At 35.1% G+C, this 13,123-nt stretch overlaps 1 protein-coding gene across 2 annotated transcripts in view; it reads right to left on the bottom strand.

Annotated features, from left to right (window-relative positions):
* Positions 1-1,451: 1,451 nt before the first annotated feature.
* Positions 1,452-13,123, bottom strand: part of PJA2 (praja ring finger ubiquitin ligase 2) — a 75,537-nt gene continuing 63,865 nt past the window's right edge. For both annotated transcript variants that reach the window (XM_040621983.1, XM_008704922.2), the window contains exons 8-10: positions 7,685-7,799; positions 7,178-7,299; positions 1,452-4,768 (exon numbers count right to left, since the gene is read on the bottom strand). In XM_040621983.1, the coding sequence (XP_040477917.1) occupies positions 4,643-4,768; positions 7,178-7,299; positions 7,685-7,799 (363 nt within the window). In that variant the 3' untranslated portion in view covers positions 1,452-4,642. The remainder of the gene's footprint in view (positions 4,769-7,177; positions 7,300-7,684; positions 7,800-13,123) is intronic.

Raw genomic sequence — 13,123 nt, 5'->3', positions numbered from 1 at the left:
TCCTATCTGCTTGTCTGCCAAACATGACATTTCTTGTGTCCTTTCAGGAAAAGATGAAGAACCATGAGCACGTAAGTGTTGGCAGTTGCCTCAACAGCTGTACCTGAAGTACTGATAAAGGGATCAAAGTCACCCGGAGCACAGCCTCTCGGGGCATTCTCGTGAGGGTCTGCCTTTCATCTTATTCTATTCAATCTTTATCATTAACTTGAACAAAGCCACTAAATACTAAAGGCATGCTTCGTCAAAACTGAAACGGACACAAGGCTAAGAGAACGAATCAGAACTCGTAAGGACCTTTACAAGTTGACCGAATAAGGATCAATGCAGTGCTTCAATGAGGTTACGGAGAAATTGTAGAAGTAATTTTAGGAATGGATTTGGCTTACCAGCAATGTCTGTTAAGTTCAGCAAGAGACAACAGTATGACATGCTTCCCTAATGGTGACGGTAACAGATAACATCAACATATTCCAATCGTTAACAGTCCTGAGAATCACTGACGTTGGCAATAAAGCCTCTGGACCCTGCTCTTCTCAGACCACGGAAGAACCGTGTTTAGTGCTGAGCAACGTATTTTGAGAGGGATTGAAAGTGCCAATACCAGGTTGGTCTGGAACGGACATCATGTAAGAACTGGGAAAAATGTGAAGTCTGAGGGAAGGTGTGAAGAGGTGACCACACAGAAGAGACAGGACTTTTCTGTCTAGTGTCACATGTGTGCTATTTATAAACACACGTGGGCAACACTCTTCTAACAATGAAATCCATCCTTGTAGTAATGCTGAGTGGCTCTAACTCTGGAAGCAGTGGCTGAATAAAAATCGTATGAAAATTATAAAAGGATTTGGCAGTAGAGAAGAGGTGTGCCAACCCTGTCTCTAGTTCCGAGACTCTTTCTCTAGCATGTGTTTATTCTATTAAGGGAGAATCACAATTCTAAATATTCTAAAGCTTCGAAACAAAATTAATGATTCGTTTTCTAATTTAACGCGTGCATAACCTATCAGCACTCAATTTACCCTTCTGAAATGGGTGAGGTCTTTGAACCCTTTGGAAGTCATGAGGAATCTTACTCAACAGGTAGATATAATAACAATCCTATGTCTGATCTGGAAGAAGCCACTGAAGCGAGGTGGGCCTCTGTCCTGGAACTTTGAGGGTTTCTGCAATCCCGAGTCACTGTGGGAAATCCAGCCCTGCTAAACCCACAGGATTGCTGTGGGCAGGGACTACTCCTTCAGAGCCCTTCCGGAAGTCCATCAACAACTTCTGTATAGCTGGGCTCTCTGTTAGGGCCTTCTTAGTTCACAGTTCAAGGACTATGAAATCATATGCCCAGGAGCCCATTCCAGACTTTAACAGCTATGTTCTTTGCCATTAATGCTAAATCCTCCAGGGGCTTAAATTATAGAAGTGATGTGACTGCACAATTAAATATTAGAAATGACCACTGAGTACATCCTGTTTATTGTTTATGATTTACACGGAAAATGATGGACTGGGGTTGTTGAACAATAAACCAATCATTACATTTAGACCTGGGCTTTTGAAAACTTGCATTCCATTTTAACAGTTCATATATATTTAACAGCTTATATATAAATCCAAATCACAAATAATCTTAAGAGTTAGTTAGCTCAGAGATAAACGATTAAGAAACACAATAGAAAATCACATGGATCTACCTTTAAATATCAGCATTCATATTACAAAGAAGAAGAAAATGTTTTAAAAAAATAAAATTAGGTCAAGTCACTTAACATAGAGAATAAGAGAAACAATATTTTTATCAATATTTATACTTATTCCTAATTTTCCTTCATATATTCTTAACTTTTCTGAAAGAATCTAAACAGTATTTCAGAGGATCAAACAATATTTTGGCATCTGAACTTTTCCACCTCTGCTTGTATCAACTTGTTACAATGAAAATCCTAAAATCTCAATTTTCATAAAAAAAAATTTTTTAAGCCAACTCTTTTTCAACTTTTCTCCTTCATAGCAGCTGTTTATAGACAGTAGGGAGCCAAGAATGAAGGAGAGAAACAGATGGAAAGCAAAAAGTACAACCGCTATCTTAAGTTCAGCTCTCAACACTACTGGTTGAGTTTGGAACCCAAACCTCTTAACAACTGGCAGATAATAGCTAAATCTTAACAGGCAAAGAAGAAATATTTTCTTTGGGACAGCTGCTACTAGGAGAAGAAAACTGACGTCCCTTAATACTGCCTAAATATAATTTGTGGCTTACTACAGAGCAATCTGTAGCAATGTCAGGTTAACCAGTAAGCATCACAACTGATCAGTATTACTTAAAGGAAACAAACAACAACAAAAAAGAAACAAGAAAAGGAAAAGAAAAAAAAAAAATCACACTAGCCACAAAGTTCCACAATATACACATGAGAATTAATTTTAATCTGATTTGACTCCTTGACACTAACTGATCATCAATGAAATATGGTATGGAAAGATCACAGAGTAGAAAACAAGCAAAGATTAGTTTATACAACAGTGACTATATACATCAGAAGGAAAACATGCTAGCTAATGCAACATTAAGGCCTGAATGTAAGCATTTCCAAAGTCACAGAAGCCCCAAAGAACCCCTAAATTACAGTCACCACATTACATGCATGCAATGTTCAGTTTTGTTTTACCCATAAAAGGATACACAGTATTTTGCTGTAAATACCAGACACACATTTACAATATATGCAAAAATTAGAATGCAAGTGTTATGTTCCTTATATTTAAGCCTCAAATGTGCCAACAGTGAAAATTCATTTAAGAATGGAGAAAAGAGATGGAATATAAATACTCAGAGAAATTACACAAATAAAATGTAATTTTGCATTTGGGAAGCCATATAAATACTCCTTTTACGTGTCCAAACTAAATTATCAATGTACTACTCAGATGGATGTACGCTCACTACGTGCTTTACAATTCTACTTGCTCAAATGTGGTATTCTAACACCTATCATTCTCTGGTGCTGACAGCAAATCACATCTGTAAGTTAAATATTATGTCCATTTGTACATATTTGCCTACTGGGTGTGATCAGCTAAACGGAAAGCTGTGCAGTCTTATTTTGGGGTTATATAATTATGGATGACCCTAAGGGCCAAATTTCCCCTAAAAACAACTAAGGAAAGCTCAATTCCTCACTATTATAGAAGAATCTGAACAGAACTCTTTTAGAGGGCAGATCGGGGGTCAGGGTCATCTTTTCTCCTTTAGAGAAAGGTAAAACAAGAAAGGAACCGTGTTACATGTTCAGTTCTGCTCATAGTCACTAGATGATCATATAATTTACTCCCTTTTCACCCAGGGCTTAATTTGGTTTAATTCAAAACAACCCATTTTTATTATTTATTTCCAGGTGAATAATTTTATCAAAATAAATCAGTGTAATGAAACAAATGCTGAAAATGTACTATGAATAATCCTTGTTCAGGAATACTTTAAAGGAATAAATTATAACACAGTAAGGTTTAGATATGTTGTAAAAAGATGCGGCCAAATCTGTCCTATACCCCATCAATGTTATACGTTATAAAAGTTGGTACCATTAAACTTCTGGTTTTTTAAGGATCAGATTTCCTCTTGGGATACAACAGAATGTTTAAACACTTTGATGCACGTTTGCAAACTTTCCAAAATATTTCAGAACAAAATTACTTTAAACAAACTGTATCTTCTATAAATTTATATACTTATTTATAAATTTATAAATTAAAAAAACAGTATTTATTTAACAAATGTGCCATGAATGTTCTCAAGTATACTGTAACCAGGTAGAAAGGGAGAAAGGATTTCATAAGGGCCATCTAATTCATCTCATCATACCAAACACTGAGCACACTAGATTGTTCATAAGCTTCACTAGCCTTACCTCAAGCACCAACCATAGTAAAACACCCATGCCTTTTGCTAACCTTACTTTAAGCACATCCACCATTTAGAAAAAGAAAAAAAAATTATTTTACTATCTAATCATTCCAAGGGGATTACATTTAAGATTTTAAAATTTTGTGATGTTTAAGCCAAAATTCTAGCCTTTGTTTGGCAGTCTAAAAAGTCCTAATGTTAAGGAAAGATGGAGGAGTAGACACCTTCCTAAAAAAAAAACAAACACTCAGTATTATGAACCAAGAGGTTCTGATGTAGCAAAAGCAAAGTGACCAATGAAAAAAAGCATGTTTTAGAATTCTTTTTATTTCCAATGAAACCAAATTTTACTACTGTTGTGATCACAGTCTTCACATTTGATGCAAATAGGAGAGCTTAATTATAATCACTCAGTGGCAGTACTTCAGACAAAACCAATAATATGTGCCACATATATGATTATTTTTTCTGGAGAGAGTTAATTGGTAAGCTTGGCTTTACAATTAATACCAACATATTCAACTAAAGAAAATGGATGCACTGCTTCAACATTCAGCTTGAAAATGTTTAGTACTTTCTGCGAACCTAAATTTAGTTTAGAAAGGTTAATATTCTTCTTTCTAAACTATGGCATAGACTATATATAGCATTTTAAATTTATTTATATATAATTATTTGCACATCAGATTGAGAAGGAATTTGCAGATTGATTTTGACAGAGTGATCGCATTCAAGCGTTAAGGTTTAGGGGGCTTCTGCAGAGCTGTCGCCAGAAGGGGGTGCCTCCTGGTCAGGCTCGGAGGATGGAGCTGCTGATGCCTCGATGACAGCAGGTGGGAAGTGGCGGCGGCACACAGGGCACGTTCCCGACTAGAGGGGGAGGAAAACAAGGTCAGAGCCAAAGGAAAGGTCTTAACTGCCACACAATATCTTAGCAAAGAAAAAGAAAACAGTATCTGTTACACAAAAAACAAATCAAATAAAAACAAAAACTAAATCAACTTTAACCCACACAATCCAGAGACACAAAATTGTGATGCTATTTCCTCTTTATCCCAACCAGATTCTAATTTCTTTGAGGGTGAATAGTGTCTCCTAATTGTGTTTGTATCTCTCAGTCAGTCGTCTTTCATTTAGAATTAACGGAGAGTCTACTACACTCCTTGCCCAGCACTGGTGCCATGGGGGAGTGTGAGCAAGGAATCACAAGGCACGTCCTCACCTGAACTGAAGTAGTTTTATTATTTACTCCATGATGCCTACATTAGAGAAACCACAGACCTAATTAATTCACATATTTGTATCACCAAATCATCCCCTAGGATGGTCCTCCCTTACATATATTGAAGCCTCACTTAAGTTTATGTCAAAACAGATGGGCCTCACACCTTCCTTATTAGCCATAGAACTCCTTTTCAAGAAGACATGGAGAGTTAAGTGCCTGCTAACTAGGAAGGAAGATGGGACAGGGAAAGCAGTCATACTGTGAGTACATCCTTGGACCAAAGATTATAGAGATGTGTCATCTGGTGATAGATTATCCCCTCGAGAATATGTTTTTTCCTCTCAAAGAGGCAGCCCTGATAGAAATCATGCTGTTGAACAAAGATTTGTATCCTGGGGATCTTTTCCCCAGAGGAAAGGCTTTTTCTTGATGGGAAAGAGACCGAGGAGATTATTACTTTGGGTTAGAGCCAACTCAATGACAATTCAAAGCTGTACAACATATATAATGTTGACAATTCAAGAATTTAATTTAGCAAGCACTTATTGTGCTCCTGCCATACAGACTGGGCGTGAACAACAACATTTTAGAGTCACATCAATGTGGTCTCAAATCAACCCATACCAGCTGTGTAACCCTGGATGAGTAACAGTCACTGGAAAATGAATAAGGATATGTCCCAGTATGTCCCAGAGTTATTGTGAGAATTAAATGAGAAAATACACAAGTCATCTACCACCGCCTGACACATAGCAGGAACATTTAGATCCTTCTTAAGGCTTAGATACTATCATGGGAATTTAAATAAAGGGTATATGAAGGACAGAAAAGGTGGGATTTAAGCTAGCCCTACCTAGATCATCTAATCTTACGGATGGTACGGGGGAAAACTACACCAGCTAAGCAAACATCAACAAATGTACAGACGAGTAAATCTGAATAAACACGCTGGGGGCTAGATCACAGAAGGCCTTGAAAGCTGAGAGAGAAACTTCAAACTTTATAATGGAATAGTGAACATTTCTGCATTGGATTTTACAAATCTTAAGTAGAACTTGGACATCCATGAAGTGGCAGTAGAAGGGTAGCAACAGCAAAGAAAGAGAAAGGAAAGAAAGGAAAGGAGGAAGGAGGGGAGGAAGAGAGGAAGGGGACAAGGAAGGGAGTGGCTGTAGGGAAAAGAGGGAGTTATATCCCTAAGTAAATAAGCTGTGAAAGTGATTTGGGAATTTCTACCTTACTGCCTGTAAATATACTTTATGTAAAAATATAGTTCACAGAGAACATTTAAGTAAGACTCTTTCTTTTTTTCTTAAGTAATTCAAATGTTGTTAAAAATTATTGGGTAAATATTTAGGGAGAATATATATAGTTGGAATAAGAGGTACATGGTAGGTGATTACATATTTCTCATATACATTTTCAAAGACATTGATTTGTATTAGCAGAATATCTGTATATTATTATAGTACTTTGAGTAGTGCCAAAGGCTTTTTTTTTTTTTTTTTTTGCTTGTGATATTTTCAAAAACACAAATTTCAGGGATATGATTAAAGATCTAATTAGTTTTATCCTAAAATAATTTTTTGATATTTAATCATTTCCAAAAGTGATTAAATATGTCAAGCAATTAGTGTTGTCTATATTGTTTTTTTAGAAATGTTAGTAAAATAGTTTCACATTATCATTAATCTGTAATCATTAAGAGGTAATCAATTTTTTTTTAAAGATTTTATTTATTTATGTGACAGAGAGACAGCCAGTGAGAGAGGGAACACAGCAGGTGTAGTGGGAGAGGAAGAAGCAGGCTCCCAGTGGAGGAGCCCGATGTGGGACTCAATCCCAGAATGCCAGGATCACGCCCTGAGCCAAAGGCAGACGCTTAACGACTACGCTACCCAGGTGCCCCAAGAGGTAATCAATTTTTAACACTTAATTAAAAAGTACTATGAGTATGTAGCTAAATAAAACAGGCATAAAAGATACTATCATCATTAACTTTCAGGAGGAACTATTAAAATATTAATTCCAAAAAAAGTAAAAATAAAACTCACCTTCTGTAGCCAAATTGAGACACAAGGTTTGTGAAAGAAATGGTGACAGGGAAGCTCTGTTGCTATATCATCCTTAATATACTCACTGCAACAGATTGGACAGCACTGCTCCTGACCAATCGCTGAAAACAAAAAATAATCTCATCAATCCCACAGAGTTCAATTTTAATAAAACTGAAAATCAACATATTAACTCACAGATGATACCTATGATAGAAGACCCAATCTTTGAAAAAGTAATTTGCAAACATGTTTCTGCAATACATGACAATTTGGAATTTAATAAATATTGCTTTTATAGAAAAGTTGGCTGGGGCACATTTGTTCCAGCCCATGACTTAATAAATTAAAAATATTCTTCTACTAGGTGAAAGTTTGTCAGAATCTGGTTTCATAGAAAAACTGATGAAAGTTTCTAACAGTCAGTATTTTCTCTTTCAGGTGCATTGATAATATACTTAAACATGCAATGTGTCATTTGACATCAGAGATCAACTTTGTCCTTACCAGTGTGGTCTTCAAGAACAAGGGTCTCTGGAAGACCATCAATGCTCTCCTTACTGGCTGGTGGATTGGCCACCTCAACATCCACTGCAAGAGACTCTAAATGTGCCAGTGCAGTCTGAAAAAGACATCACAGTTCCTTGTTAGAAAACACTTTAAAACAGTAATAAACTATTTTTAAGGTATCTTTCAAAATTATATGCACCACTATTCTCTTCTGCTTCAGTCCCCTGCCCTTTTTGTCTCCTCCCAAAAGGAACCACCATCACACCATCAAAAAACATACCAAAAGAAGCACCGTACTTTTCACAAGAACAATAAAAATCTATCTTGTCTCAATAACCATCTACTTGCCCACCATATTTGTATCTTCAGAAGAGTGGTTACCTCTTCCAACTTATGAGTTCCTGTGTGGAATCAACAACATGAAAAAAAGTAAACACTTTTGGACAGGCTCAACATAGGAAAGATAAAATATGACTGAGGTTACCTGATGATGTTCAAGGTATAGAAGCAAATAATGTATTCCTGAATGGCTGTATCTATCATGGCATAGAATCAGCACACCCACACGATGAGTTCACTAGTATTACTAGGTTATCTGGGATGTGAACTTTATTTAGGGGTTCAATGTCTATATAAAGCTACTATTCTAACAAGGATGAATGGAACAACAGATCATATGACCTCCTACTATAATCCTTCTGTGGTTTGATTAGCCTTCTGGATACAATTAAATTAGAACTACAGGTGGGATTTACAGTCATGGGATCCAAAAGGTAGAAACCCAAATACCCATCAATGGATGAATGGATAAACAAAACTGTGGTAGGTAAAGGTAAGTATACAGTCAAATTCAGAGTATTATGGTACTATAATGTAGTAATGTGTCAACTGCTTTATTCTAGTATAAAGGTTAAAGGACAGGAGTTATCACTATAGCTACAATAATTTGTTAACAATATACAATATAAAAAGAGGTAAATTGTAACATCAAAAATATAAAAGGGAGGAACAAGAGTAGAATTTTTGTATGTAATATAGTTTAGTTGTTATCACCATAAAATAGAGTGTTAAGATATTTTACGTAAGCCTCATGGTAACCAAAAAGCACAAATCTATGTTAGATTCACAAAAGATAAAGAGAAGGAAATCAAACAATACCAATATGGAAAATCAAGTCACAAAAGAAGGCAGCAAGAAAGGGAGAAAGGAAAAAGAGAACTACAAAATAGCTAGACAACAATTAGTAAGATGGTATTAGTTAAGTCCTTACTTATCAGTAATTATCCTAAATGTCAATGGACCAAATTCTCTAGGCAAAAGGCACAGAGTGGCTGACTGGATTGAAAAAGCAAGACCCAACTGTATGCTGCCTACAAGAGACCCACTTCAGCTTTAAGGACACACAGGCTCAAAGTAAAGGGATGGAAAAAGATGTTCCATGAAAATGGAAACCAAAGAAAGCAGGGGTAGCTACACTTGTATCAGAAAAAATAGACTTCAGGCCAAAAGTGGTAACAAGTGACAAAGAAGGTTATTCTTTAATGATAAAGGGTCAATTCATCAAGAGGATATAACAATGACAAATAAATATGCATCCAACATTACAGCACACCTAAGTATATTAAGCAAATAAAAGCAGATCTGAAGTGAGATACTACAACAATAAATAATAGTAGGGGACTTGAACACCTCACTTTAAAGAATGGATCATCCAGATAGAAAATAAAAAAGAAAACATTAGACCCGAACTACACTTTAGATAAAATAGATCTAAGAATATCCAAAACATTCCATGTAACAGCAAGAGACTACACATTCTTCTCAAGTGCACACAAAACATTCTCTAGGATAGATCATATGACAGGTTACAAAACAAGTCTTAGCAAATTTAAGAAGACTGAAATCATACCAACTCTCTTTCTGACCAAAATGGCAAGAAACAAAAAAAATCAACAACAGAAAGAAAATGGGAAAATTTACAAATACGTAAAAATTAAACAACACACTCCCGAACAACCAAAGGGTCAAAAAAGAAATAAAAAAATATCTTGAAACAGAAGCAAATGGAAACAACACGTCACCACTTATAGGATGAAGCAAAAGCAGTTCTGAGAGGGAAGTTTATAGTGATAAATGCCTACATTAAAAAAAAAGATCTCGAATAAACAACCTAACTTTACACCTCAAGGAAACAGAAAAAGAATGAAGTCAAAAGTTGGCAGAAAGAAGTAACAAATATTAGAGCAGAAATAAATGAAACAGAAATCAGAAAAATAATATAAAATATCAATAAAACTAATAGCTGTTTTTAAAAAAATAAACCAAAATGATAAATATTTAGACTAAGAAAAAAAGAAGAGACTCAAATAAAATTAGAAATGAAAGAAGAGAGGTTACAGCTGACACTACAAAAATACAAAGGATCATGGGAGACTACCATGAATAATTATACACCAACAAATTGGATAACCTACAAGAAATGGCTAGATTCCTAGAAACATACACAACATGCCGACATCAAGAAGAAATAGAAAATCTGAACAGACTAACACAAGTTAAGAATATTGAATCAGTAATCAAAAATTTCCCAACAAAGAAAAGCCCAGGTTTGGATGGCTTCCCTGGAAAATCCTATCAAACATTTAAAGAATTAAAGCCAACCCTTTTCAAGAAGCTCTTCTAAAAAAAAAATGAGAGAGGGAACACTCTCAAACTCATTTTATGAAGCCAGCATTATCCTGCTGTCAGAGTCAAATTAGGACGTAAGAAAGAAAATTACAGCCCAATAACCCTGATGAACATAGATGCAAAAATCCTCAACTAAATACTAGCAAGCTGAACTCAACAGCACATGAAAAGGATCATACACCACAATTAAGTGGGATTTATCCCTGGATGCAAAAATGGTTTCAACACATGCAAATCAATAAATATGATATACCACATTTAAAGAATAAGAGATAAAAATCATATGAACATCTTAATAGATACTGAAAAACACATTTGAGAAAATATATCATTCTTTCATGATAAAAGCTCTCAACAAATTAGGTATAGAAGGAACGTACCTCAACATAATTAAGGCATCCATATATGACAAGACCACAGCTAATACCATAATCAACAATGAGAGGCTGAAAGCTTTTCCTTTAAGAACAAAAACAAGATAAGGATGCCCACTCTCACCACTCCTATTCAACACCGTACTGAAAGTCCTACCCAGAGCAATCAGGCAAGAAAAAGGAATAAAAGGCATCCAAATTGGAAAGGTGTCTTTGTTTGCAGACATCATCTTTTATATAGAAAATCCTAAAGACTCCACCAAAAAGCTGTTAGGACTAATCAACAAATTCAGGGAGGTTGTATGGTACAAAATCAAGATATATTAATCAGTTGTGTTTCTATACACTAACAATGAAATATCTGAAAAAGAGATAAAGAAAACAATCCCAATCCCAATGCATCGAAAGCAATAAAATACTTAGGAATAAACTTAACCAAGAAGGTGAAAGATTCTGTTTATTGAAAATTGAAAGATGTAAGAGACTGAAGATACAATGGAAAGATATTCCATGTTAAGGAACTGGAAGAATTAGTATTAAAATGTCCATATTACCCAAAGCAATCTATAGATTTAATGTAATTCCTATCAAAATTTCAATGAAATTTTTCACAGAAATAGAAAAAAATCCTAAAATTTGTATGAAACCACTGCAGACCCTGAACGGCCAAAGCAAAGAACAAAGGCATCACACTTCCTGATTTTAAACTATACTACAAAACTGTAGTAATCAAAAACAGTATGGTACTGGCATAAAAACAGACGCATAGACTAGTGGAACAGAGTCAAGAACCCAGAAATACATCCTGGAATATATGGACAATTAGTATTTTTGACAAGGGAGCCAGGAATATTCACTGGGGAAAGGATGATGTCTTCAATAAATGACATCAGAAAAATCAGATAATCACATGCAGAAGAATAACTGCATACATGAAATTGGACCTGTATCTTAACACCACTCACAAAAATTAACTCCAAATGGATTAAGGACTTAAACATAAGATCTGAAACCATAAAATTTCTAGAAGAAAACACTGCTCCTTGACACTGATCTTGCCAATGATTTTTAGGTATGACAACAAAAGCACAGCAACAAAAGGAAAAATAACTAAGTGGACTACTTTAAATTAAAAAGCTTCTGTATATCAAAACCCAAACTAAAGAGTGGAGGAAAACATTTGCAAATCATGTATCTGATAAGGTGTTGATATCTGAAACATATATGGAACTCAAATAACTCAGTAAAAAATAAATAAATAAATAAAAATAAAAAAAATTTAAAAATGGGTAGAGGAAATGAACATTTTCCCAAAGAAGACACATGAACGAATAAGTACATGAAAAGATGCTCAACATCACTAATCACCAAAGAAATGCAAACCAAATCACAATGAGGTATCACTTCACAACAATTACAATGGCTATCACCAAAAAGCAAGAAATAACGTGTTGGCAAAGACGAGGAGATAAGGGAACCCCTTGGAGACGGTTGGTGGGAATGTAAATTGGTACAGCCAATATGGAAAACAGTATAAAAGTTCCTCCAAAAATTAACAGAACTACCATATGATCCGACAATTTCACCTCTGAGTATATATCTAAAAATGAAATCAGGATCTTGAAGAGATATCTGCACTCCTATGTGCACTGCGGTATTATTCACAACAGCCAAGCTATGGAAACAACCTAAGTGTCCATCAACGGATGAATGGATACAGATGAGGTACCTATATATACACACTGGAATATTATTCAGCCATAAGAAAGAAAAAAATCCTGCAAAGTGAAATAAGTCAGAGAACATAAGTATTGTATCATATAACTTAAATGTGGAATCTAAAAAATCTGAACGCACAGAAACAGAGAGTAGAATGGTGAGGAGTAGGGGAAGCAGGAAGATGGTGGCCCAAGGGTACAAACTTCCAGTTACAAGATGAATAAATTCTGGGGATCTAATGTATTAACATGGTGATATAATTAACAATACTGTATTATATACCTGAAAGTTTCTAAGAGTAAAAACCTTAAATGTTCTTACCACAGGAAAAAAATGGAAATTATGTGAGGTGATGGAGGTGTTAACTAACCCTAATGTGATAATCACTTTGCTCTATGTAAGTGTATCAAACGAATACTCTGTATACCTTAAACTCATACAATGTTATATGTCACTTATACCTCAATAAAGCTGAGAAAAATGCGGTATATCATACAATGAAATATTATTCAGCTTTCAAAAGGAAATTCTGACACATGCTACAACATGGATGAATCTTTAAAGCATATGCTAAGTGAAATGAACTAGTCACAGAAGGATAAATACAGTATGATTCCACTTAAATGAGGTACTTAAAGTAGTAAAACTCACAGAG

This window comes from Ursus maritimus, unplaced genomic scaffold, assembly GCF_017311325.1.
Source record: "Ursus maritimus isolate PB19 unplaced genomic scaffold, ASM1731132v1 scaffold_5, whole genome shotgun sequence".
Taxonomy (NCBI): Eukaryota; Metazoa; Chordata; class Mammalia; order Carnivora; family Ursidae; genus Ursus; species Ursus maritimus.
This window is presented reverse-complemented; position numbering and strand designations above follow the sequence as displayed.